Source organism: Lissotriton vulgaris, chromosome 2_1, assembly GCF_964263255.1.
Source record: "Lissotriton vulgaris chromosome 2_1, aLisVul1.2, whole genome shotgun sequence".
Lineage (NCBI taxonomy): Eukaryota > Metazoa > Chordata > Amphibia > Caudata > Salamandridae > Lissotriton > Lissotriton vulgaris.
The window spans coordinates 647,910,916-647,937,793 of NC_141687.1; the positions used below are offsets into that span (position 1 = coordinate 647,910,916).

The following is a 26,878-nucleotide window of genomic DNA, read 5'->3' on the forward strand; positions in this document are numbered from 1 at the left end:
GCAGCATGATGATGAGCACATTTCTGCCGATGACGGAGAGCGCCCCCTGGGATAAATCCCTGAATGAAGCTACAGAACTAAGCATAACTGTGAAGGACAGCAGAAACTGTGCCTGTAGTGGTTTACACTGTATGCCCCACGGGGATGCAGCACGCTGACACCACTACTGAGTTGCGAAGCTGGGTAGATATTTACAATTGGGGCCCAATCCCTAGCATAGGGTGTATCAGCGCCACAAACTAGAGTCTGGCCCACAAAGCGACAGAATTGTACCCAAGCGGATACCTGATCAACACCATCCTCAACTGCACTGAGACAGAGAAGACCTCTGCGAAAGTGCCCATCCGCACCATTACTGAAACCTTGCTGAGGTCGCTACACAGGCTTATCCCTTACAAATCACAGTTGTGGTACTTAATCGTGCAAGACCAGCAGGGGGTCCGGAACTGAGATGACATGGGGGTTTACCAGGGACATTAAATCCCTATGGTCCTGCTACCACTCAGCAAGCAGCGTGGCTCTCAGAGACTAACAAGGTGAGCGTAAATCAATTGTAAAGGGACCACCTGTGAAAGTCAACAATTATGGGCAAAGCGGACAAGGTACAAACCAAAATAGATATTTGGTGCTTGCAAGACCCCTAGGCAAAGGGTCTCAGAGGCACAGTCGGCAGATTCAGAACCGGAAACCACAGAGATTGCACTGGATCCCAACCTGAAACAAATACTCTCCACCATGCAGAAAAGTTTAACTAAGATTGACGGAAAGCTCGAAGTATTAACGTTCCGAATGGATCAGATGACAGAACGCATAGACAAGCACACTGAAAAACTAGACACAGTGGAGCAAAGGGTTTCCAATGTGGAAGATATAGTATCAACCGAAACAGTGAGCACAAAAAAGGCAGACAAACTTATTCAAGTAGTACAGCTCAAAACAGAAGATTCGGAATCCCATTCCAGGAGGAACAACATCCGAATTATAGGACTAGCTGAGTCTATTAAATTGACAATATGGAGAAATTAATTGAGAACCTGCTCTGCACTACCTTTGGTAAAGACACTTTTTCAGCAATATTCATCATAGTGGAACGTGCGCACATGTCCCTAGCACCACGCTCTATTCTGGGAGCTAACCCAAGAATAACAATCGCACGCCTTTCGAATGACAGGGATTGAGATGCTGCATTGCGCAAAGCGCGCAAATTAAAACCCCTCCAATACAAAGGTTCCTAAATCTCGCGATACACAGACTTTACACAACAAGACCAGGATGCCCATCGACTCTTCTAGACAGCCAAGCAACAATTGTGAGAACTCCATTTGGAGTTCAGCATGCTGTACCCCACCGAATTGATTGTCGTAGCGGATGGGAAAACTCACTACTTCACGATTTCTTGTGAAGCCCAGTGTGTAACACGCAACCATGGGCTACCAGGACACAGAGACTGTGGTCGGAGAATAGATTGCGATATTAGACATTTATTACTACCTCAAAACCCAACGGCACACTCATGGTAAGAGTGTTTCCACTTAACCCATGGCCGTGTCGCTGGGCGAGGAAAGAGCATAATGAAGATGCGCCCCTAGGCCCTGGTATAATGACTCTTGTGAACACCATGTTCCATATGAAGGGGCAAGACCCCACACGAGGGTTGATTTGGGGAACCCTGAGATTTGGGACAGGTAGACGTGGTTAGAATTATACATTTTTATGCAACTATTTGGTTATAGCTGGGGAGGAGCATGGGGCCGGGCAACTTCCACCCCTAAGTGTTTACCACATATTACCAAGTTGGAGTTGGTATAAATTTCTTTATGGACTTGCAGGGAAGGGGGGGTGACAAAGATCAGCCAAGCAGGGGGTCATTTCTACTGGCGTGGGAGGGATGTATTTAGGAGAATTATTTAGTTTAATGTTAATGAAAAAAACGTGAAAGCATTATTGGACTGACTGCGACAAGCACTCATGTTAGGAGACATCACAAAGTGAAATATGAATACATGACAGAGAATCGGACTTGCATGGAGATACGGTTCCTTACATGGAATATTAGGAGGCTCAATGATCAGCGCAAAGTCCACAAAGTAGTTGCATACTGTAGTAAGTACAAAAATGCTTCATCAGATATAATTGGTTCGAGCACTTGTGACGTATTCCTCTGTTAACTCGAGATCGCTCTTGAACATTACCACCAGCTTGCGCCGCACGCAAACGTCAACGGCTCTACTTCCAAATTATTCTGAATCACTAATATTTCCTTTTTAACAAAAAGGTACTCACAGTGATCCTACCATTTGTGGCATGCTCCGGTTTTGTAGGCACAATATGTATTTTACTCACAGCATTTGTTATCTACTCCTCACGCTGGATTCGTCGGCCACTTCTTCGGGAATCTACATCTCAGCCAGGACGTCGCCAAAATGTAGTAAGTACAAAAATGCTTCATCAGATATATTTGGTTCTGAAGAATAATGTATTTATTAAATTAAGTTCCTCCGATTAGAAATCTGTGGCTCTCCCTCTGGCTGGTCAATCTGCAACTGCCACAGAGTGGAACTGTACAATCTCATAGGAATGTGGAACGCACTAGACAGTACTCCACACTCCATAACTAACATAGAAGATTACAACACATACCTCAAGAGGCATTCGGTGCAGGATGCGTTTCTACAAGAGAAGCATTTGGCGAGTAACAGTAGTACGTTGTCCCCGCAGATGTTATGGTGACAGTACTCTACTGCAAGATTCACATCCCATGCATGGGGAGTGCTGATCTGCGTAGACTGCAGATCCAAAACCCAGCTACTATAAGTGGACGTTGACCCAGGGGGCAGATTTATTATAATGTACTGCAGTAAAGAGATGTGGGAAGCGGTTCTGGTAGGGGTGTACAGACCACATTTTGATGATCCACAGTTCTATGAGGCGCTAGGATCATGCTTGGCACGTTGGAGCATGCTGTCACAGATCTGGGGTGGGGACTTTAGTCCCAACACTAAACAGATCCAAAGGCCCTCCTCAATGCCCATCTGCTGCCACCCGAGCCATAAGTGATCTGTTAGGTAGACTAAACCTTGTGGATATTTGGAGGCAGAGAAACCCCAGGGGCACTGGATACACGCATTAAACAGCAACATACGATATACATACCAGAATCGACTACTACTACTTAATATCAAGAGACTTAACACCTTTTGTTAAGTGATGCACACCACTTCTACGTACCTACTCAGATCATTCCCCAATATTACCTGACCTTGAATTAAGAGGGCAAATAGCAGGCTGTTTTACATGGCGAGTCCCCCTCATACTCTTTACTGTATCAGGTGTTTCAGGCCTAACTAGTAACTGCTATACCCGACTTTTTCTCACACAACGTTGGATCAGTAGAAAGCTTCACTATGGTCTGGGAGACATTTAAGGTCTACATTAGAGGTATAACAATGGCTAAACATTTGTTAGTCCTTTGTTCTCTATGGGGCAGATTTTCAATACTAGAAAAGGAAATAGCTGCACTAGATATTAGACATAGAGACACAGATGACCAACAGATACTGGGCGAGCTGAAAGCCCAAAAAACTGATTTCCGTGGGGCCGCTGATAGTGAAGTGCTGCATATGGGGAAATACGCTACAGTACGTATTTATGGGGAGGGAGAGATACCAGGGGCAACTCTAGCAGCACTAATGTGATGGAGACAGGGCCTAAGTAATAATATTAAGTTAGTGGACTAGCGAGGGGTGGTGATACAGGATGAGGGTTACATAGCGGAAAGATTCCACAAATACTACTAAAATTTGTACACAACCAAAATCACCCCCAATGACGAAGCAATGAGAGACTACCTTGAGCACATTGCCATGACTTGGCTAACCAACGAACACAGGGAACATTTGATGGTCCCATTAAACATAGACAAAACCAAATAAGCACTGGCAGGCATGCAAGCTGACAAGGCTCCGTGGTCAGACGATTTCACAGTTGCCTTCTAGAAGGTATTTCAGGATCTCATCATACCACACTTGACTTTGAGGAAATGGTGACAGTGGGTATTATACCCCCTACTATGCGTGAAGCATTGATTGTTAGCATGCTAAAGCCGGGTAAAGACCCCAAGGAATGTGCCACATACATGTCCCTTTCCCTTTTAAATGTAGACACCAAGTTGTACGCTAAGATCCTGGCAAATAGACTATCCCCATTGCTACCCGGAGTAATAAAACAATCTGGTTTGCCGCGGCCAAAGCATCACCTCCAAACTCCGTACCCTATTTGCAACCATACAGCAGATAAACCCGGAGGCAAAAGCTGCTGCAGTCTTTCTAGACGCGGAGAAGGCCTTCGACTCAGTCGAGGGGGCTTTAATGCACTCTTTTCTTTGCCGCATCGGAGTGGGTGATATATTCCTAACTATGATACCAAAAAATAAAAAATGTGATAATTTGAAAGTTTGTTGGAGCCAAGCTCCGCTGTGCGCCGCACGCGTGATCAATGCTCACACGCGTGTGGCGTACACAGCGGGGTAGTCTCGAAATCCCTAGTTATCCCCAAAAGACTATCCTCAGTTAGAGAAGAGTCTAGGGGCTTGTTGGTCACCCAGCTGTGGGTGGGAAGGGAGAAATCCCTACTTTTTTGAAGGACCCACACTCACCACTAGTTGGTGACATGCTTCATCATCGGGTCCCCGCTGGGGTGACCGAATGTCTCCCCAGCGTGCTACGATGCCTGGTTACAGCGGAGCAGGATGTGGTGAGTGTAACAGTGCCAAATTAGGAAGTGACTAAATGTGATTGTGCAAAGTGTCAAAAAATAAAAAAAATGCAAGGGTTGTACCTTTAGAAAATTTTTAATAATGGCCACCCTGCATTAATTAAAAACAAAGTGAGCGGACTCCCCAGGTTCTTAATTACGGAACTGGAATCCTAAATCAGAGACATAGGTTGGTCGACATGTTTCAGCTGTTTGTAGCGTGTCGCTCAGCTTTCTTCAGGACCTAAACAAAAGTCCTCCGGTGGTGTGCGCGCACTAAGGCGCACCCTCCCGGGAGGCTCTAAGTGTGAAAAAATATATATACAGTGAAATAGGACGGAAAATGTCCGTCAACACCACACTACTCAATTGGTAGGGATGTATGAAAAAGACCTGTGGGGAAAAAAGAAACGGGGACAGACAAGACCACAACACATAGACATGAAGAAGATGGGTTACTATCTTCAATACTGAAGTTCTGATCTAATATACATCCGCGACCCAGAAAAGAAACTTGCTCTGGACTAAGAGAGGTGGAGCAATACGGGGCACTATCTGGACTCCGCGTCAACTGGGGAAAATCCATTGTCACCGTTCCTGCGCGCTATGTGGCAGGATGCTGAAATGGTGTGTTTCACTCATAAAATATTAAGAAATAAGACGATGTCTTACTCAAAGGAACACCAACTTATGGACGTTTAAGCATCATTATCACACACTTGTGTTGGTGGTCTCAGAACCATTTGGGTCATACTAAGTCAGCAGCCAACATTACACACCGCACAAACAACCAGCAGCATAGGTGGCTTTATTCACAATTTTAAGCAAAGTAATAGCTACCAGTGGCACGATATACAATTCCAACTGTTAGAGGACCTTACAATACTGTAAAAAATCCCAGATGAGTGTCTGTTTCAGCGTAATTTGAAGTCTGGCTTTTTTAATGATTCCCCATTACTCTCTGGTCGTAAAAATATGGGAAACAAGAGAGGTCCTAAGGAAGGTGGAACAAAGTAATTGTTACCCACTGAAACGTACGTCAACCTGAGTTCTGCGGACCCCAGGAGGCAGCACAATCATGGAAGGGCTCTTCCCATGATTTCAGCAGTGTATGCTAATCCATAGCTGGGCACTGGATGTGTGAGTGAGGTATGAATGTCAGAGTTTTGTACGATAGGTGCTGATGTGAGAGTATGGAGTTAATTGTTTGTTTGTTTAAGTATTGTACTATGTAGACATTTTTAAAAGTTATTACTTTATATGAATTGTTATGTACGTACTAGCTTACCCGTAGCGCGTTGCTGCGATCTCAGAAGAAAGGAAATTTAAGCAAACTTGTTATGATAACATTTAATTTACATTGTGTCATTTTTATTGAAACTTATTCATTTTAATATGGAAAACATTTTAAAGTGTTGTTTAAACTCTGTTTATTTATTCGAGTGCTTGTGGATACACAGTATTTTTTGTTTTTCTGTCTGGTGCGTACAAGAATAAATCAGAAGGTTTTCCAACGCGTGAGCTGGCCACATACAGTTGTCCATGTGAGAAGCATGGATTCTCCAAATCTAGTCCACACACTTGCAGCGATTGTCCTTGTGCTTTGTTGATGGTCATTGCAAAAGCGAGTCGCTCCAGAAACTGTAAACGTTCAGTATTGGACAGATTATGAGGGCCCTGGGGGGGCCGGTGGCCGATTTTTTTTTTTGCCAGAAACCTTCGCGGGAGTGTACTCAACTACTTTTAACAATATATATTTTTTTTATTACTTTATTTTTTTTGCAAGAAACCTTCGTGGGAGTGTACTCAACAACTTTCCAAATTTTCATGCCGATCATATGAATGGTGTAGTAATGCATTAAGGACAAACAGACATACTTTCGTGTATATATATATATATATATATATATATATATATATATATATATATATATATATATATATATATATATATATATATATATATATATATATATATATATATATATATATAGATGACAAATCAAATAAGTGTACATATAAATATTGCCCAAAAAGTTTTTTACCCAAAAAAATTATAATAAAAGTGAATATTTAAATAAATGTGAAATCACTGTATATGCTAATATATTAAGCAAAGGAAAGCCCTTAAAGCAAATTATAGCCCCTGTGAAAATTGTTTAGGTAAGGTGGGAGTCCCTCTTAGCTCATATTGTAGTTTTCCCCCTACTCCCAGACCTACAAATTATTCCTAGAGTGTACCTTGTTCTTGAAATAAGGAAATGCATAGCCTTTCCTCTTACCCTAGTGAGGCAGCAGATTCCCCTGGAGTTCCCCCTAAATTTGTCATCTGAGTCGGTCAGATTCCTGGGCATACAGATTCATACACACCCAGCAGTAATACTCCGGTATAACGATGGGAAAGCAATACACATGCTAGAAAAAGACACCGACAGTTGGATGAAGCTCCCACTGCATCTTGCAGGACGTATAGCCATCATGAAAATGGTGCTTTTACCCAGATCTTTGTTTCTATTTCAAAGCAGCCCAATCCCGTTGACGACATCATTTGTGCAGCATTACACTCTATTTTAATCAAACAGGCATGGGCTGGGAAACAACCACGAGAAAATGATAAGATCTTACCCTGCCCTATGATATGGGAGGACAAGTTGCTCCGGAATTTGAAATCTATTATAAAGCAGGTCAAAGCTTCTTTGCACAATACTTGTTCCATGGACCACCTGAATTGCCGTATCTCTATATAGAAGGTGTTGCTGCTGCACTCAAGACTCTCCCCCAAATACTATTCTCCCCACCAAAGAGACGCTATGGATATTTCGATACCCTGAATTCCACAGCGTACGCCTGGTGGAGCCTCATAGAAAAACAGGTGGGTGCACTTTTATACTCCCCTCTTATTTCGATAGACTGCTGTTCATGGTTTAAGATTTGGCTGGAGCGAGAGGTGGCACGGCCTTGAAGACGCGGAAAGTCACACAAATGGGAGATTTATTCAAGAGGGCACAGTAAAAAGCTGGGAGGTGCTGGTAACCGACCTGGAAGCCCCAACAAGAATGAGGCGTTTCCATTTTCACAGACTCAGACAGGCGCTAAGGTCCACTCTAGGAGAAGACACGTTAGAGCCCCTAGTCATGCCTGCATTAACCACTATATTGAAAGAGAGTGAGCCCTTTAAACGTGTCACTAAACATTACTCCACTGCGCAGGAAGCCCATAGACTACACATGACAAAATCTAAACAGGAATGGCAAAGAGAGCTAGGCAGAAACATTGATGACAAAAGCTGGAAATACTGTCGTGAAATAACTAAAAGCGTGTCACAAAATGGCCGACACAGGCTAATACAATTCAAGTACATTCACAGGATCTACTACACACCTAAGTGGTTACACAGATACGGACTCCTGAGTACAGCAGCGTGCCATAGGTGGGCTGACCCATCAGCTAACTTCATACATGTGGCCTGCCTCTGTTCGAAGTATTTGCCTTTTAGGAGCCATTTTTTGAGCACTAGAGCAGATAACGGGGATTGCACTAGAGATAGATCTGTTTATGGCTCTACTGGGATACACCAAACATATTGAAAAAACACACCGCAAATTGAAAGCTGTGGGGCTGTTGTTGGCCAAGCATTGTGTAGCGATGTGATGGGCCAAAGGCCCGGTGCCCACAATTGGTATATGGCACAGAGATATGACCTATTGCAACATACAATCTGAGACATATAACGATCTACTCTCCCCTACGAGGCCGACCCAAAAATGTGTGACAGCTACCGCTCATACTTAATAAGGCAAGGAACATCTGAACCTGTGGGAGCGATCACTCAAAAGACACTCAAGACAGACGCAACATACAACGATACAAGTACCAAGTCAACAAACACTCACCGAACACCTACAATAAGGTAGATCAAGAGGTTTTGACATTCGCCACCTAGGCGTGGATGCTAGGGTTGAGTGTACTGAACTGATAGGAGGACACTGTATAAGAGAATGCAATAATATGTGTATGTAGTGCATCACATCTAAACAGTAAAGCAAGAACCACATGTCACAGTGTAAAGAGATGAAAACGTAAAGATGTAACAAGTGATATCGAACGGAAATATTGTACTATGTCCAGTTCAATGTTGTAATGGTCTTATTTTCACCAATAAAAAACAAAAAAACAAAAACAAAACAAGCATGTTCACTACAGTAACAAGTTAAATAACACTGACCAACTCACTAATGTGTCCAAACGTTATCATATGGTAGAGTTTAATCCAGAGTCTCTAATAGGTCCATCACAAACTACTAGTAGCTCTCTGGCTACTTTTGAGTAGCTCACCCATGCTAATTACCTGTCAACTAGTTTGCCAACATGTCTCAACATATGGGGGTGTGCCCAAACACCGTCCCTATACCTGGGCTTGAAACAAACTACACAAACGTGGTATACTGTGGGGCAAGATCATCCATTTGTTTGTACCATTTTGAAACTTAAATTAGTCACTGGTATATAAGTATAATTTAAAGTACACAATTTATTTGCCTAATAGTGGCGTAATATTATTCACTCCAAACAACTAATACCTGCAGTGTATGTTAAAATGAATAAAGGAAAGCAATCACAAAGTTTTTTTACAACAAAATGCAACAACTAAAATACAAACAATCTTGCTCCAGCCTTCCGTTTGTTATAAACAACAATGTGGCGGCACTCCTTATTTCAGGTAGTCCTGTAACTGGTGTAACATAGGTGGGCAATACAGCCTTCAACCTATTCGTTATGTGTCCATATTGTTATTTAGTATGCTGAAGATTGGATGACGCCTCAGAAGGAAAATGTGGACGTGTTTCGGCCACTTTTTAGTGTGGACCTCTTCAGGACTTGGGAAGAAGGTAGTACCTTTTCGACCAGATAGCGATCAGTGCTCATCTGGAACAGTGTGCAGGGCATCACCTCAAATAATTTACGGCCGTCTGGGAGTTATTTATAGTTTGAGCTGAAAGCAGTGAAATACTTTGTAGGCTAGTGCCAGTCCGCATATGGCCGGCTATGATTAGAGGTGCAATCATACATATAGACAAGTGACTAATGTAAGTTTCATTGTTTTAAAAACAAATGTATGATCTTTCCCCACAATATACCACATTTATGTTTAGTTTGCCAATATGTAGCGGCCAAAATGTTATGGCAGCACTTTCAAACACAGTGCACCACTCTCTGTGGGGCCCGGAAAGCTGCCATGCAGGAGGACCATGTAGTCCAAAATCTACTGGCAAATTTTGGGGTTCATTTCTTTCTCTTTGCTACTTGTTTGTTCCTTCCTTAATTGTTTTATTTCTTTTTCTTGTTCGTTCTGTCTATCTTTCTATGTTTCGTTACTTTCTTATTTTTTCATTTGCTTCCTTTTGCTCTCCTTTCTAAAATTCTCCTTTCTTTCATTCTCATCTTCTTTCTCTACTTCTCCTCACTGTCTCTTTTTTTCTTCTTGTATTTTGTTTCCAATATCTTCTCGTCTTCCGTACCCTTTCTCCTTTCTTCTACTCCTATCCTCTTTCTCTCCTTACTTTATTCTTCCTTCTTTCTCCCCTTTTCTGTTTTTATTTCTTTCAGTTTTTTTCTTTCTTGCTTCATTTTGTCTACTCTTCTTTCTTGACTTGTACTCTATTTGCAGTCCTTTTCTCTTTAATTTGCTTGCTATTTTCTTTCTTACTTGCTCTTCTGCCTTTTATTTTCATTGTTCTTTGCCTTTCTCTTCTTCCTGTTTCTTTTGTACTCCTTTTTCCTTTTATCCACTAATTCTTCATTCTCCTTTATCATTTGTTTTTTTCTTCTTTCTTTTCTCTTTTCTTTCTTATTCTCGCTCTTTTGTTATTTTGCATTCTCTCATGCCTTTTTTCTCTCATGCGCTCCTTTTTTATTTCTCTTGTCTTCTTCCTCTTTTTTTTCTTCAATTTTTAGTCTCATCTTTCTCCTTTCCTCGCTCTCCCATGCTCCCTCCCTACCTTTCTCTCTCCCCAACTTTCTCTCTTTCTCCTTTCCTTTCTTTCCATCATTCTATCCCCTTTCTTACTGTTACGGTCTCTTTTTGTATCCTTTTCTCTTTCACTGGCTTTCTGTCTTTCCTTCTTCCTCTCATTTCATTCTTCCTCGCCTAACTTTCTTTCTTGCTCCCTGTATTTTGGTTCCTTCCTATCGTCTCATTTTCCATCCTCAAATTTTCTCGTTTTTTTCCCTCTACTTCTTTTCTATTTCTTCCTCTCCTTCCTTTCTCTTCCTTTCTTTCGCTCCTTTACTTCGATTCCATTAATTCATTAATTTATTTCTGTTTTTGTTCTTTTCTTTCTTCCATTGTTTGAAAAGCGCCTAGATTCTTAAAACAATCTTTTCATACATTAATTTGTGTGTTGTACAGTGCGCCAGTCACTGCCAAGATATTTGTATTTGTTTTTGCAGATAAGTATGAAGTCTGAATGGACCGCACAAAATGCATTACTATACGGCCTTTGTGCCGTAACTCTCAAAATGGGAGCAGTGTCATCTTATGTAATGCATGACAATGGGAACTCAAGTCTAAATTTGACTCAACTCTCCATTTGGTTCATAAACAAGGCCAAATCGATCCTTGGGGATCCCATAAGTTAACATTTGGCACCAATGCTGTATGCTCACTGGAGCATGAATGGGAACATATGGAGCAGCGCTTAAGTTACTTGGACTTTATGTACCTTTACCTAAAACCAGTATACTGCTTTTCAGTTACCAGCTGTAGCTCTTACTACTTAAAATCTTGGTGACCACTGGTTTACACTGTTACGCGATACACATCATAATTTAACAGTGATTTTAAAATTAAAGTGCGCTGTTATTCCTGCAAGTGAGCAACAGAACCACACCATAAAGGACATTGTATGCTGTTAATCGTTTGACAGATCAGTTTGCTTCAAATACAAGAATGCGAGCATCTGCTTTTTATGTTGGGTATAATTCCAACTTTAGATAACATGTTGAGTTATTCGTTTTGCATGTGTTTGCTCACGTCGAGTGATTTACCTTTTTAATGTCTGTAACAGGTGAAGCTAATCGCGGTGGTATTGGAATGCTATTCAGTATTTCAAAAACACCTTTGATCTTCTGGTCAGAAATCCTAATATGGAGCAGGGGCAACTCGCCTGATACTTTCAAACTGAAAATGAAGAGACAAGAGAGCACTTCGCTAGATGGAGCAGATAAAAGTAAACAAACAATATCAAACCACATTTCAAACTAGAATAGCAATCTAGTCACTAATATGCCTAGGCTCTGAAAACAATACACAATTAAAGAGACGACTTCAGTTTTATAATCATGTCAAATATATATTTATATACATCTTTCTTCAAATGATAATTCAGCTAAAAAAATAACTTGCAGTTGAATGACAATTCCTTCAATATTCGTGTCATGCCCATGTAGAAAAGAGACTCACATGAAGTCCTCACACAGCTGTCTATTGAACACAGTTGAATAAGTAACAGAGGTCTCTAGTTAGGCTTGGTCAAAGGTCCAACAAATAACTTAAATATCTGATAAAAGAAAAGGATTGTGCATGTGTGGAAGTTCCAGTAAAAGTGCATCATAGGCTTTTGTAAAAGTGCATCATAGGCTTTTCTAAAGGTGCATCATATGCTTTCGAAAAAAAACTATGTGTCCGTCAAAACAGGATTAATACTTTAATCGGAACAATATCTTAGATCAAACATAATTAGCACAAACCTTTCGATGTTAAAAGAAAAAGTTACTTACCTCCGTAACGATCTTTCTGGTGGGTACTTTACCTACCAGCATATTCCTCATCTTGTTAACATTCCCCCACACCATTCTAGACCCAGAAACCTTTCTTCACTAGCTCATCCACGCCAGCAGAGGGCATTGACCGTTCACGCCAAATTTACCAGGATTCTATTCCAAGACGGCGTTTCGGGGGCATACTGCAGCCCTCGTATTTTTGCTAGACTATGCAAAGGTATACACTTTTCCTCTAGAATAAATTCTTTGACTCGACATTAAGGCCATACTTCAGCCCATTGATACTTAAGAGCGTATCTACCTCATAGCTTTCATACGAAGCGTTATTAATGAAACCAGTTACAGAGGGTCTCCTTTTTCTCGTTTTCTTCGGAGAGGGAACTCTAATTGAACACATTAGATGGTTTCCTGACTTTTTGTTGAAACTTTTCAGCCGAATTATTTAGAGTGGCTCGCCTTAAATTCGAGCATTAATACTTCAGATCAAGCCTTGATAAGTTACAGAAAGTAACGAAACATGCGTAGGCTGCTATCAACTGCCATCACCAAAGAACAGGACCCCCACATGCGAACTGTACTTTTGTTGTTCATAGAAACGATATTTTGTTTCTAGTGAAACACAGTGTTTTTCGTCTCTTGACATTAAAACAGATCTCTTTTGAATTTATGATTTCAGACTAGTGTTTCCTGCAAATAGTCATATTAAGGATTAGATCTATCTTTTAGGCTTACGGCCACTGAAAAGATAAAGTTCAACTTTGAGAGTGCCGAGGTACAATCTTTTAGGCATTGACTATGTCGACATCACCAACTTTACTCCTGGTGAAGTCACTGGACATAAAACGGACCCAACAGGCCTTCCAAAGGCAGTGTCCCGTCGAACAATTACTTACCTTCAGTAACACATTATCTCGTAGAGACAATATCTAGCTGCAGATTCCTTACCTTTAAATTTTCCATGCGTCAGATTGGATCTGGAAACTTTTTTGCATGAGCAGTACCCCTGCGTGCCGTTGGGTGGCCCTGTCTGCCAGCATCGGTCAGGACGTTGTGGTCACCTATATAGGCACCACCAAGGCACGCGGCGTCAGTTCCTTTTAACTTTTTCCACACCAGAAGGGCAGAGCCATTAAGTGAACTGACTATTGTGTGTCAAAACTAGGGACTCGTAAAGGGGAAAAACCCTAGCCCTATAAAGGAGTCCACTGAGCAGGGAGGCATGGGTGGGTTTGTAAGGAATCTGCAAGCTAGATATGGTCTCTACCAGGTAGTGCATTACCGAAGGTAAGTAACTTGTTCATCTGATAGAGACTTCTAGTTGCAGATTCCATGAGCCATCACCATTGGTCACAGCCTTCTCTCAGATCGAATGGGCTTGTAAGCACTCCAGAGGCTGCTTCCTAGCCAAGGTGGAGGCGATCTTAATGCAGATAACGACCCAGGACAAAATGGTTTGCCTCTGCACTGCCTGACCTTTTTAAGCTCCCACTCCCATGTACCCACAAAGAGTTAGCGGTCCATGCGGAACTCTTTTGTGCAGTCAAAGTAGAACGACCACACTCTTTTTGGGTCCAGACGATGCAGACGATACTCTTCTTTAGAGAGATGCAGTGGAGCAAAAAAGGTGGGAAACGTGACCGATTGACCCAGATGGAATGTAGTCACCACTCATGGAAGAAATGAGGCACCACCTTATCCGAGAATGTCAGAGTAGGGAGGTTTGGATGACAAAGCCTGCAATTCACTCACCCTCCAGGCAGATGTCTTGATGGTAAGCAGCCAAGCAGACAATTGTGCAAAGGATCAAAGGGAGCACACATGAGATATGCGAGAACCAGAGACGCTGTCCCGGGCACACGTAATTATGATAAAATTATGGTGTAAATAGTTTTGTATTGTGACAGTATCTGTGGTCCACACCAGTGTGATGATTACATTTTTTAATGATAAAACAACGAAAAACAACCAGCCAACACGTGTTTCGTCACGCAACGGAGTTATCCCAGGACTTCTTCAGGGCTGTAAGGAACTGCGGAGAAAACCGTGGGGCCGGTGATAATTCCAAACTGGCCAGGTTATCCACAAGGGGGTTAAGTCCCTGTGGTACTGTAAATGAGCCAGTTGATGGGGGGACATCCCTGTGGTGAACCCCTGTGGATGAGGATGTGGGGCGAGCGATATGGCCCCTAACTCACAATAAACCAATTGAGGGTTCATAAAACAGGATGAGAGGCGTAGACGCATCGGTGTGACAAATGAAGAGGTGCCGTCCAGTGTCCAGGGCGAGGAAGGCAGATGCGCCACAATAGTAAAAAACGTCACCGCATCCTTAAAGCGAGACAGCACCAGTGTCTCCTCCCCCCTTTCATCTTACTGGAGATTTTTTTGCTATTGTGGTGCATCCACCCTCCTCACCCTGGACGACGGTGCTATAAGGAATTTATTAACTCTGTTGGGGATAACCTGGCCGGTTTGGAATTATCACCGGCTCGACGATTTCTCCGCATTACCCCGAACCCTGAAGAAGTCACAGGATAACTCCCTTGTGTGACGAAACACATGTTGGCTGGTTGTTTTTCGTTGTTGCATCATTTAAAACATTTAATCATCACACTGGTGTGGACCGCAGATACTGTCACAATACGAGACTCTTTATACCAGAATTTTATCCTTATTACATTTGCCCGGGAAAGTGTCTCATTATTGTTGTGGGTTTCTTGACTTGCATATTCACTGGGGTTACAGGGTATTTCCCCTGAACTGGCAGCACCGTACATACATTAAGCATAGTAAACACAAAGCAAACTAGCCTGAGCGCCAATCTTTACTGAAAACCCTACACCGATAGAGCATATGTGAGAACCAGACTGTGGCATGATGAACAAGTTACTTACCTTTGGTAAGGCATTATGTGGTAGAGACAATATCTGGCTGCAGATTCCTTACCTTTGAATTTCCCAGGTGTCAGGCTGGATTCAGAAACTTTTGCGTGAACAGTAAACTTGCGCGCCATTGAGTGTCTCCGTTGGTTCCACGTGACATTGTCAACCTCATTAGCGCCAGTTATGATGTCGCAGTCCCCTATATAGGCAACACCCAGGCGCACAGATGTCAGTTACTTTTCACTTTTCCATGCCAGAAGCACAGAGCCATGAAGTGAACGGACATGTGTCTGTGTCACAACTAAGGCCCTGAAAAGGGAGCAATCCTAGCGCTATCAAATGAGTCTTCATAGCAGGGAGGCATGGGTTGGTCTGTAAGGAATTTGCTGTATAGATATAGTCTCTACTAGATAATTCTTTACCGAAGGTAAATAACTTGTTCATCTGATAGAAATTTCTAGCTGCAGACTCCTTACCTTTGAGTAGACTTCCAAACCGTACCAACCTGGTGGTAGGCTGCGGACAGATTCTTAACACTAGAAAATCCTGCAGGACCGAACAAGCGAAATGCGGTACCTGCCGACTTAACTGTCCAGGCAGTAGTGCTTGGCAAACGTGTGCAGAGACTCCCATGTTGCTGCCTGGCAGATGTCCAGGAATGAGCACCCCAAGCCAACACCGGACTGCAGCCTTTCACCAGGTGAAATGAGCTTGTAAGCTCTCAAGAGGCTGCTCCCTAGCCAGGGCGCAGCAGATCTTAATGCAGAGAACATCCTAGCAAGAAATGGTCCATTTCTGCAATGCCCAACCTTTTTTAGCTCCCATGTACCCCAGAAAGATTTGTTTGCACACCTGGAATTCTTTTGTGCGATCAAGGTAGAAGGACAATACCCTTTTTGGGTCCAGACGGTGGAGACGCTCCCCTTCCTTAGAGGGATGAGGGGGAGCAAAAAAGGTGGGCAGTGTGATTGATTGACCTAGATGGAATAGAATCACCACTTTTGGTAAGAATGAAGCACAGGTGTGAAGCGCCACCTTACCCTAATAGTCATCATGTAGGGCGGCTTTCACAATAAAGCCTGCAACTCACACACCTCCGAACAGATGTTATCTCACCAGAAAGGCTGTCGTGATGGTAAGCAGCCGGAGGGAACAATTATATAACGGCTCAAAGGGAGCACAAATGAGAAATGTGATGACCAAATTTAGGCTGCTCTGCAGCACGACCAATGGCGTAGATGGAAACATATGAACAAGCCCTTTCAAGGACCTATTTACAATAGGAGAGTTGAAAAAAGGAAAGTTTGTCTGGCAGCCACAAGAAAGCAGACAGAGCAGAAAGATAACACTTAAGAGTGCCCAAAGCAGAGCCCTGCTGGGCAAGGGTACGAATAATGCGAGCCCCAAATTAACTAAAACGTGTCCCCCAATGCTCCCTGCATCAGATACTGGAGACTGCAGAATGACGGGCAGAGAGCATTTTTGTGAGTGGCAAACAGGCCTAACTGAGGAAACCCCACATTCCGAAAATGTGAAGTACCACTTCCGGATGAAGACACCACTTGTGATCAGCCAAAACCTGTGGAATTGTCTATAAACCCTAAACTGAGTCTGAAGTCCCAAGGATCTTGCAGTCGCCCTGCTGTCCTTAAAATGTTTAAGCGCAAATTCAGACTTGGCCACAAACAAGCAAGAGCAATCAAATGGTAAATCTAATAGAGTAGCCTGGACATTTGGTGAAAATCCTGATCCCACCTAACCAGGCATGATGTCTGATAGCCACAGACGATCCTAACAGCACTTGCTACTGAGTCAGCAGTGTCCAGCCGTGATTGTATCACCTGTCAAGCAGACGCTTGAGCACTCGACAAAAGCTCAGAGAAATGACCTTGAAGCTCAGATGGTAATTTAGGGACAACTTCTGTAGCAGAATCCATTAAGGCATCAACCTAACGTCCCAAAAGACAAGTCACATTAGTAGACTTCAGTCATACTTCCAGAAGAAAAAGATCTTCTTAGCCAACTGCTCGCTCCTTTAGGACTCCATATCAGCAGGCATGGTTGGAAAAGAACCCACTGACAACTTGGAGGAAAAGGAAGCTAGAACAACTAGACTTTCAGGCGAAGGGTGCGATGACTAAAAGTACAGATCCCCAGGAGCCACTGTATATTTTCTGGCCACTGACCTGGAAACTGCAGCAGAGGTCATAGGCTTTTGCCAGATTTCCAATATAGGCTTTGTTTAGCCTCATTGGATGGTAACAATGTCTCTAATGAAGAGGCTAATAAACTGAGTACTTCAGTGAGGCTATTGGACTTTAACACTGCTGATGGAAGGGGCAATTTCAATAGCTCTGCAACTTCTGAATCACTGCATGATAGGAAGTCAACTCAGGAGGAGGCAAACCTTTATGCGAAACTAACTCCCACTCAGGGGAAGTATCCAATCCACTTGCTTCCTGCAGACCTTTGAAATCAGGATCCAAGTCCACAATTCCACCCTCTTCAGCTCGCTCATGCTCTTCCTGATACCTCTCCTCTTCAAATAGCCTTTGTGCCTCCCTTCTAGATCTTATTCTCGGCATCGCGGTGCCGGTGACTTCGGTACCAGCATCGAAGGACAATCCAGAGGCAAAGTCGGTGGAGCCAGTTACAGATGAACCGGCACCGATTCGGATCCAGGCAGCACTGGGGACAGCTAATTCAATGAAGGATCTCGTCCTTCCTTGAAATGGCAATGGCATCAGTAGTCTCGGCGCTGGCAGAAGCCAGGCCAAAGGAGACTCGGCGTGAAAAGCCAGAAGGTGCCTGCTAGAAAGGAGGTGGAAAACTAAGAGTAAGTAAGTAGACCCATGTGGCCTGAGGGCACACCACATGGAACCGCAGCACTCGTAAAAATGCAAAACATAGAACTGAGGAAGTGTGATGGATCTGAGCCCGGAGTCAGGAAAGCTGGATAGACCGGATCTGTCGAAGCACCAAATCTGGCTCTGGTTGAGGAGTCGGAGTACTCAGCCCCGGTGCTGGAGGCAGAGTTGCAGGCTTCGGCACCGGAGTTGAAGTCACAGACTTTGGAGCCAGAGGAGTGTTAGTTCTCCTAGCCAGAGACGAAAAAGGAGCCATTCGTGGAGATGGAGTTGGAGACATTTCATCCCTACGATGTAGTCTTGGACTCGGAGATGCTAATTTCTGAGGCTCGTTCCTAGAAGAGCAACCTTGAAACCCATGGCGCTGCTTCTTCTTATGCTTCTTCTTAGAAGACCATGAAGAATGAGGTGTTGGCGACTTCATACTAGGCCGAGATCTATGACAACACCTCTTCTGCTTCTTGGCCCCGACCATTAAAAATTTAGCCACTCTTTCTTTCAAGGCCTTTGCATTGATTTGTTTACACGAAGAACAAGCCTCAACATCGTGGTCTGATCAGCACCAGAGGCAGTCTTCATGCAGGTAGGTAATGAACATTTGTCCACCGCATTCCCTACACGGTTTGAAGCTTGACTTCTTTTTAAGGAGACATCTTCCCCATCTACAAAGTTGAAGCAAGAGAGAAAGAAGAATTCTCACAGAAATGGAGAGCCTGGAAAAAACACGTACGCATCAACGGCAAGGAAAAAAGCAAACAGATAGCAGCACGCCAATGAGGTCCCTTATGGCTCCAATGATGTCACGCGGAGTCATGTGCGGAGCCGATACATTGTGATGTCCTCGTCTATGTGGGAGAGCTATGGAGAAATGTTTCTGGGGAATAATTCAAAAGTAGAGGAATGCACAGGCAGATGTATCCATCAGAAATTCATACCTCCGGTTCAACTAATAGGACGTTTTTCATTTTGCTCTTGTTCTATTTTTTTAAAGTGTACTCTATTTTCCTAACCTGGTGTGGGATCTTTTTCTGTGGTGTTTTCACTGTTTTACTGTTGTAAGTGCTGCACAAATACTTTAAACATTACCTCTAAATTAAGCCGGACTGCTCTATGCCAAACTACCAGGGGATTGAGCACAGGTTAATTTGAGGTTTGCTTGTGCTTTACCCTGACTAGGATTGTGGTTGCTGCTTGACCAGAGCACTACCCCTGGTCACCCATTAACCCAATGGGTAACACAACTTTACCAATAAAAAGAGACTTTAAACTCACAATTAATAGGAGTGTAAACAGTTTCCCTATCTGCTCTCAATCTGAAGATATACTTACTAAGTGTGATAAGGTAATCCTGTGTTAGTCTAGAGGAGAGATAGGTCTTACAAGAGTGAAAAATTACTTTATACGTTTTTCACTGTCAGGATATGTTAAATCTAAACACACAAGTCCTACTTTTTAAATACCATGCACTCTTTTCTTTGAGCCTTTAGAGCCTATCTTAGGAGTGTCATAAGTATTAAAGAAATAGTTACTTACCTTCGGTAATGCATTCTGTGGTAGAAATAGGATCTATCCACAGATTCCTTACTTTACCCGGGCGCCATGCGACTCCTTATTATATGTCGCCCACTGGGTGGATATCTACAGAGTCCTTATAACTCCCTCGTTGACATCAGCTTCTTTTGAGACTATTTTACGCACACAAAACGTGGAGCCACATACAGAAACTGCCTATCGAAACAGTGTGCTAAAATAAGACACCCTTGTGTCCGATAATCAATGATTTTTTTTTTATTAACTAGGATGTAAATGCCATAATGAAATTTGTGAGACTAAAGAAGACTTTGTTTGGCGAGCAGGGAGTATGGTTGGGTCGTCAAGAAATTTGCAGCTAGATTTTGTCTCTACCAGATAATGCATTACCAAAGGTAATTAACTTGCTCATCTGATAAGACAACTAACCACAGATTCCTTACTTTAGAATCCGATGCCAAAGTTATACCATCCCCAGAAGAGGGTTTGTGAACTCATACCATTAAAAGTATCTTACAAGAACAAAACTGGCCTACACCAAGGGAAAAACCCTAGATATTCAAAGTAATGCAGGTGACCAAATACATACTCTACCATATAAATTCCAATGGAAGGAATCCCATGTAAGTAAAGTTACAAGGCATTTAGAACTTGGGAATAAAATATCCATGTTAGTACTATATCCTGAATGACTGAACCCCCGATACTGGTTACACCCAAGCTCTTAACAAAAGGTCATATAGAGACTCATTCTAAGGGAGTAAAGGCTCCACTCCAGTCTCACCTTGGCAAAGAACTCACCTCCGTTGCCATCCCAGGTGGAGAAAGGAAATATGAAACTGGAGAGGATCAAGTCCACTAGCCTCACCCAGTTCAGTCACCCAATTTTCTTCCAAAGGAGTCTGGACAGCATTGTCCAAAGGATGTGGAGACCCTATATTCTCCCCTTCACCTGTAAAACTATGCATTCCTGTAGGAGAAGCAGCTGGCATATGGGCAGATGGAAAGTTGCCTAAGAGAGAGAGCCCCATCAGCGCCACAACAGACACGGTTGTGGCGTGGTATCGATGTCAGAATGAGTAATGGGTTCTGCGTTGCAGACGTAATTGGCTGCGATCCCGATGCCGAGGGTTAGAAGCTCCATGGTGCTGTGCACCAGCACCGCCTTGAATCTAAAAAAGGAAACATAGGGCCCAATCGTCACAGAGAGCGAACCCACCAGCAAGTATTCAGTCAGGGCACCTCTCCCCTTCTTGGGCCTCGAAGGTCCACCAGAGGGTTGCCCAAAGACTTTATGCAGTAGAAACTTAATATTCCCGCATTTGAGCTAGATTTGCCCTGGCTCCATGATATTTCGGGAGGCCTGTGAATGCTCTGCAACCTAGTTTGGTGGACGGTATCAGAAACTAACTTGCATTTCGATTGGTGGTGCTTCAGAGCCTTCTTCTACGTCAACAAAGACAGCTTCTCACCTAAACGGCTCCTCAACCGGTCTCTAGACTTCGATAAAGACTGATGACAATGCGATGCCAGACAGTTGTGCCACCAGAATTTCATTTGGCGCTCTCTCAACGCATTCGGTCGAAGATGCCGATAGGAACGCACTCCTCAGAGTCATGATGTCCTCCAAGGCACCACAAAGAATAAGTTCCATACCATCAGTAACACATTAACTGGTAGAGACAGGATCTAGTAATAGATTCCTTACTTTATTTATTTTACAGAGTTTCATATAGCGCAAACTTGACCCAAAGTTATCAGGTATCAGAGCGCTATATATGAGCAGCAGCTACTATTACACAAAGACACATTTATTTTTGGGAGGCACGGCGAGATTAAGTGATTTGTCCAGAATCACTGGATGTTGAGCGTCATTGCTAAGACTCGAACCTAGTTCCCCTAGATTTGGGATCGACCAACCTAGCCCTTTAGGCCACATACACTCCCCAGACTTGAGAATGAATATGGCAATTTTTTAACCTAGCACGTCCGCGCACCAGTAGAGGGCATATAGCGACTCCGCATCCACAACGTCCTCTGGATGTGGTGTCAATTGAGTCCATATTCCCACTTCGCTGACGCGCCAAAGTCAGTTTAATCGTGACTATTTTCCGCACTCGAAACACAGAGCCACAACTGAAACTGTCCATTGAACAGAGTGCTTACACAAAAGACACTGACGTGTCCAATAAATACCGAATTCCTAACCAAAAATTCTGTACATGAATATCTCAATTTAAAAACTCTTGAGATGAAAGAGAATTCATACATTCAATTTCACTAGATTCTCCCTTTCCTCCCCTTTTCTTTCTTTACAATTGGGACCACACAGAATCCAGTTCGCAGTGCAGGAAGAATGGGAGGGTTGTTAAAGAATCTGCGGCTAGATCCTGTCTCTACCGGAAAATGCGTAACCGAAGGTAAGTAACTTGTTCATCCGACAGAGATATCTAGCCACAGATTCCATACTTTGGAATCAAAAGCCAAAGCCATACCATCCCCGGAGAAGGGTCTGTGAACTTTAACCATAAAAAGTCTCTTACTAAGACTAACCCAGTCAATCAATCAATCATAACACTTGTATAGCGCACTACTCACCCGGAAGGGTCTCAAGGCGCATGGGGGAAGTGGTCCGCTACTGTTCGAACGGCCAGGTCTTGAGTTGTCTCCTGAAGGCGAGGTGGTCCTGGGTCAGCCGAAGGTGGAAGGGGAGGAAGTTCCATGTCTTGGCCGCCAGGTAGGAGAAGGATCTGCCTCCGGCGGTGGCTCTTCGGATGCGTTGTACGGCGGCGAGGGCGAGGCTAGTAGACCGTAGCTGGCGGGTGGGCGTGTAGAAGGTCAGGCGGTCGTTGAGGTACTTGGGGCCCAGGTCGTGGAGAGACTTGTGTGCGTGGGTGAGGAGCCTGAACCTGATCCTCTTGTTGATGGGGAGCCAGTGCAGGTCCTTCAGGTGGCCGGAGATGTGGCTGCGTCGCGGGATGTCCAAGATGAGTCAGGCGGAGGCGTTCTGGATGCGTTGGAGTCTATTCTGTAGCTTGGCTGTGGTTCCGGCGTAGAGGGTGTTTCCGTAGTCCAGTCGGCTGGTGACGAGGGCCTGGGTGACCGTCTTCCTGGTTTTGGTCGGGATCCATCGGAAGATCTTGCGAAGCATGCGCAGGGTGTGGAAGCATGATGAGGAGACGGCGTTGACTTGTCTGGTCATCGAGAGGGAGGGGTCCAGGATGAAGCCCAGGTTGCGTGCGTGGTCTGTTGGCTTGGGAGCGGTGCCCAGGGCTGGGGGCCACCAGGAGTCGACCCAGGCGGAGGGCGATGGTCCCAGGATGAGGACTTCCGTCTTGTCTAAGTTCAGTTTCAGGCGGCTGTTCTTCATCCATTCGGCGAAGTCTTTCATCCCTTCGTGTAGGCTGGTTCTGGCGGTGTCGGGGTCTCTGGTGAGGGAGAGGATCAGCTGGGTGTCGTCGGCGTAGGAGATGATGTTGAGGTTCTGTTGGCGTGCGATGGCAGCAAGAGGTCTCATGTAGACGTTGAAGAGGGTGGGGATGAGTGATGATCCTTGCGGGACGCCGCAGATTACTTTGGTGGCCTCGGATCGAAATGGGGGGAGGCGGACTCTCTGTGTTCTTCCGGCGAGGAACGAGATGATCCACTCCAGTGCCTTCTCTTGGATGCCGATGTTGCTGAGGCGTTGGACTAGGGTGCGGTGGCAGACCGTGTCGAACGCTGCAGAGAGGTCCAGGAGGATGAGTGCCGCTGTTTCCCCGTTGTCGAGCAGGGCTCGGATGTCGTCGGTGGCTGCGACGAGGGCGGTCTCGGTGCTGTGGTTGGCTCTGAAACCGGACTGCGAGGGGTCGAGGGATCCGTTCGTCTCGAGGAAGGCGGCAAGCTGTCTGTTGACTATCTTCTCGATGACTTTGGCAGGAAAAGGGAGGAGCGAGATGGGGCGGAAGTTTTTGAGGTCAGTGGGGTCCGCTGTTGGTTTCTTCAGTAGGGCGCTGAGCTCGGCGTGATTCCAGCTCTCCGGGAATGTGGCGGTGTTGAAGGAGGTGTTGATTACGTCCCGGAGTTGGGGTGCGATGGTGGAGTCGGCCTTGTTGAAGACGTTTTGGGGGCAGGGGTCGGTTGGAGATCCGGAGTGGATGGTGTTCATCGTGCGGGCTGTGTCTTCGGTGGTCACCGTGGTCCAGGTGCGGAGGGTGGCGGTGGGGTGCGTTGGTTCGACGGTTGGGTGCGTGGATGGAGCGCCAAAACTGTGTGGATGTCGGCAATCTTGCGGTGGAAGAACGAGGCGAGAGTCGCAGAGATCTTGTGAAGGAGTGATGTCATTGTTGCCGGTGCAGGGGTTGGAGAACTCCTTGACAATGTTGAAGAGTTCTTTGCTGTCGTGGGCGTTGTTGTCCAGTCGCTCCTTCAGTGATTTCTTCTTGGTGGTGCGGATGAGCTGGTGGTGCTTGCGGGTGGCGTGTTTGAGGGCGGTCATATTGTCGGTGGTCTGGTCAAGGAGGCAGGCTTTCTCGAGGGTGCGGCAGGTCTTCTTGGAGTCCTTGTGTTCGTCAGTGAACCAGGGGGCCTTCTTGATTCTGGGTCTGCTGGGAGGGTTCTTCAGTGGTGCGAGGTCGTCGGCGCAGGCGGTCAGCCACTGCGTGAAGTTGCGGGCTGCTTCGTTGGGGTCCGTTGTGCTGGCAGGTGGGTTCTGGCTGAGGGAGGTGGTGAGCTGGTCGGCGGTGATCTTGCTCCACCTCCTGTGAGGAACCTGTAGCGGGTGGTGGTGGGTTGTGGTTTTTCTGAAGCTTAAGTGGACGCAGCGGTGGTCGGTCCAGTGGAGTCCGGTGGAGTGGCTGAAGGTGATGTGCTTGCTGGATGAGAAGACAGGATCAAGCTTGTGGCCGGCGTAATGGGTGGGGGTGTTGACCAGTTGCTTGAGTTCGAGGTTGGCGAGGTTGTCCAGCAGGGCGGCGGTGTTGCGGTCCTTGTTCTCCAGGTGGAAGTTGAGGTCCCCTAGGAGGATGTAGTCGGCGGAGGGGAGGGCTTGTGGGCTGATGAAGTCTGTGATGTCTTCGCTGAATTGTGTGCGTGGTCCCGGGGGTCTGTAGATGAGGGTGCCTTTGAGGGTCGTCTTTGGGTTGGTGTGAATCTGGAAGTCGAGGTGCTCGGCGGCAGCGAAGGTGTCGTCGGAGTCGGTCGTGATGCGGATGGTGTTCTTGTGGACGATGGCGATGCCTCCTCCGGTCTGGTTGACACGGTCCCTCCTGATGATCTTGTACCCGTCCGGGATGGCGATGGCGATGTCGGGGGCTGAGGAGACGTTCATCCAGGTTTCCGTGACGAAGGCGATGTCTGGTGATGTTGTGTCGAGGAGGTTCCAGAGTTCCACGGCGTGTCTGTGGACGGAGCGGGTGTTGAGCAGGATGCACTTGAGGTTGCTGCTGGTGCTCGGCTTGGCAGGGGCGGTGCAGGTTCGGAGGCAGCAGGTGGGGTTCCGGCCGGCATTGAGTGCGTTGAGGGCAGCAGCGTCGTAGGTCTGTCGGGTCGTCTTGCATCGGTGGGGGCCAGGGGTCCTGGGACTGGGCGCGGTCTAGGCGTGGACGGGCACAGACGGGCTTACCTTTGGCGCACCTTCGGCACACATATGGTGCTCCCGCTGCGCGCGTACGCTGCGCGCTCTCTGAGGGGGCGTCATTAGTAGGGAGCCGGGAGGAAGGGTCAGCGGGGCGGCGAATGCACAGGAGGGGGGGCGGGCCGCAGGGGGCAGCGGCGGAAAAAGAAATTGGCAGGAAAAGCGGAGGTGGGTGGCTCAGCGGAGGCTGGGTCTCCCACGAGGAGCTCAATCAGGGGCAATCTAGGAAGCAGGTCGAGAGGCAGGAGGCAGTGTAGCGTGGGGCGACCTCGCCTAAGGGGAGGCTCAGCGGTCGCTCAAGAAATTATGATTAGTGCTGCAGAAAGAAAAATTAGTGCACATTTTGACTTCTCAAATGCTTTTCTATTGCATTGAAAAGTTCTAACATGCAGACTGAAACATGCACGTTGAATACCAGCAGCAGACTTCCCTGGTGATCAGTAGCTTTACTACAGTGATCTAATGAGCAACTAGAGTGTTAACATTCAAAATTTATGGCAAATGTGTGACACATCTGAATGCCCTCTTGATGGAACCAAAGTAAACAAGCATTAAAAATGCAATAGGTTTACGTTATTCTGTTTGTATTTAGGTGGCTTTTTAGCTTTGCTTTTAGTAGTGCTTTTCAAACTTTCATGTACATAACAGGCATATATATGTAATTGCATATGTATGCATGAATTTATATTTGTATTTATATAGATATGCAGATTATATATATATATATATGTTTATATATCTTTGTGTATATATACACATACAAATATATAAATGCATATATTTGCATATATATGTGCATATGTGTGCATGTGAGAGGTAGAGAGGCTAAAGGTAGAGAGGTAGAGGTAGAGAGTTAGAGAGGTGTAAAGAGAGAGGCAGAGAGGTAGAGAGTGAGTAATAGAAAGTGAGAAGTAGTAGAGAGTAGTAGTGCGAGTTGTAGAGTGTGTAGTAGAGTGAGTAGTAGAGAGTAGTAGAGAGTAGTAATGGGTGTAGAGTGAGTAGTAGTAGATAGTGAGTAGTAGAGAGTAGTAGAGAGTGAATAGCAGAGAGAGAGTAGTAGAGTGAGTAGTAGAGAGTAAGTAGTAGAGAGAGTAGTAGAGAGAAGCGAGTGAGTAGTAGAGAGTGAATAATAGACAGTAGTGGAGTAGTAGAGAATAAGTAGTAGAGAGTAGTATAGAGTGAGTAGTAGAGATTAGTAGAGAGTGAGTAGTAGAGTGAGTAGTAGAGTGAGTAGTAGAGTGAGTAGTAGAGTGAGTAGTAGAGTGAGTAGTAGAGTGAGTAGTAGAGAGTAGCGAGTGAGTAGTAGAGATTGAGAAGTAGAGAGAGTAGTAGAGAGTGAATAGTAGAGTAGTAGAGAATATGTAGTAGAGAGTGAGTAGTAGAGAGTGAGTAGTAGAGAGAGTAGTAGACAGTAGTAGAGTAGTAGAGAGTCAGTAAGAGAGAGTAGTAGA

The 26,878-nt window shown here is 45.0% G+C and overlaps 1 protein-coding gene across 1 annotated transcript in view; it reads right to left on the reverse strand.

The window, feature by feature from the left end:
- The window catches only part of VPS13C (vacuolar protein sorting 13 homolog C), a 2,437,235-nt gene that overhangs the window by 1,822,590 nt on the left and 587,767 nt on the right, over window positions 1–26,878 (reverse strand). Inside the window, exon 25 of the mRNA XM_086955811.1 lies at window positions 11,800–11,932. Coding sequence (XP_086811937.1) covers window positions 11,800–11,932 — 133 coding nt within the window. The remainder of the gene's footprint in view (window positions 1–11,799; window positions 11,933–26,878) is intronic.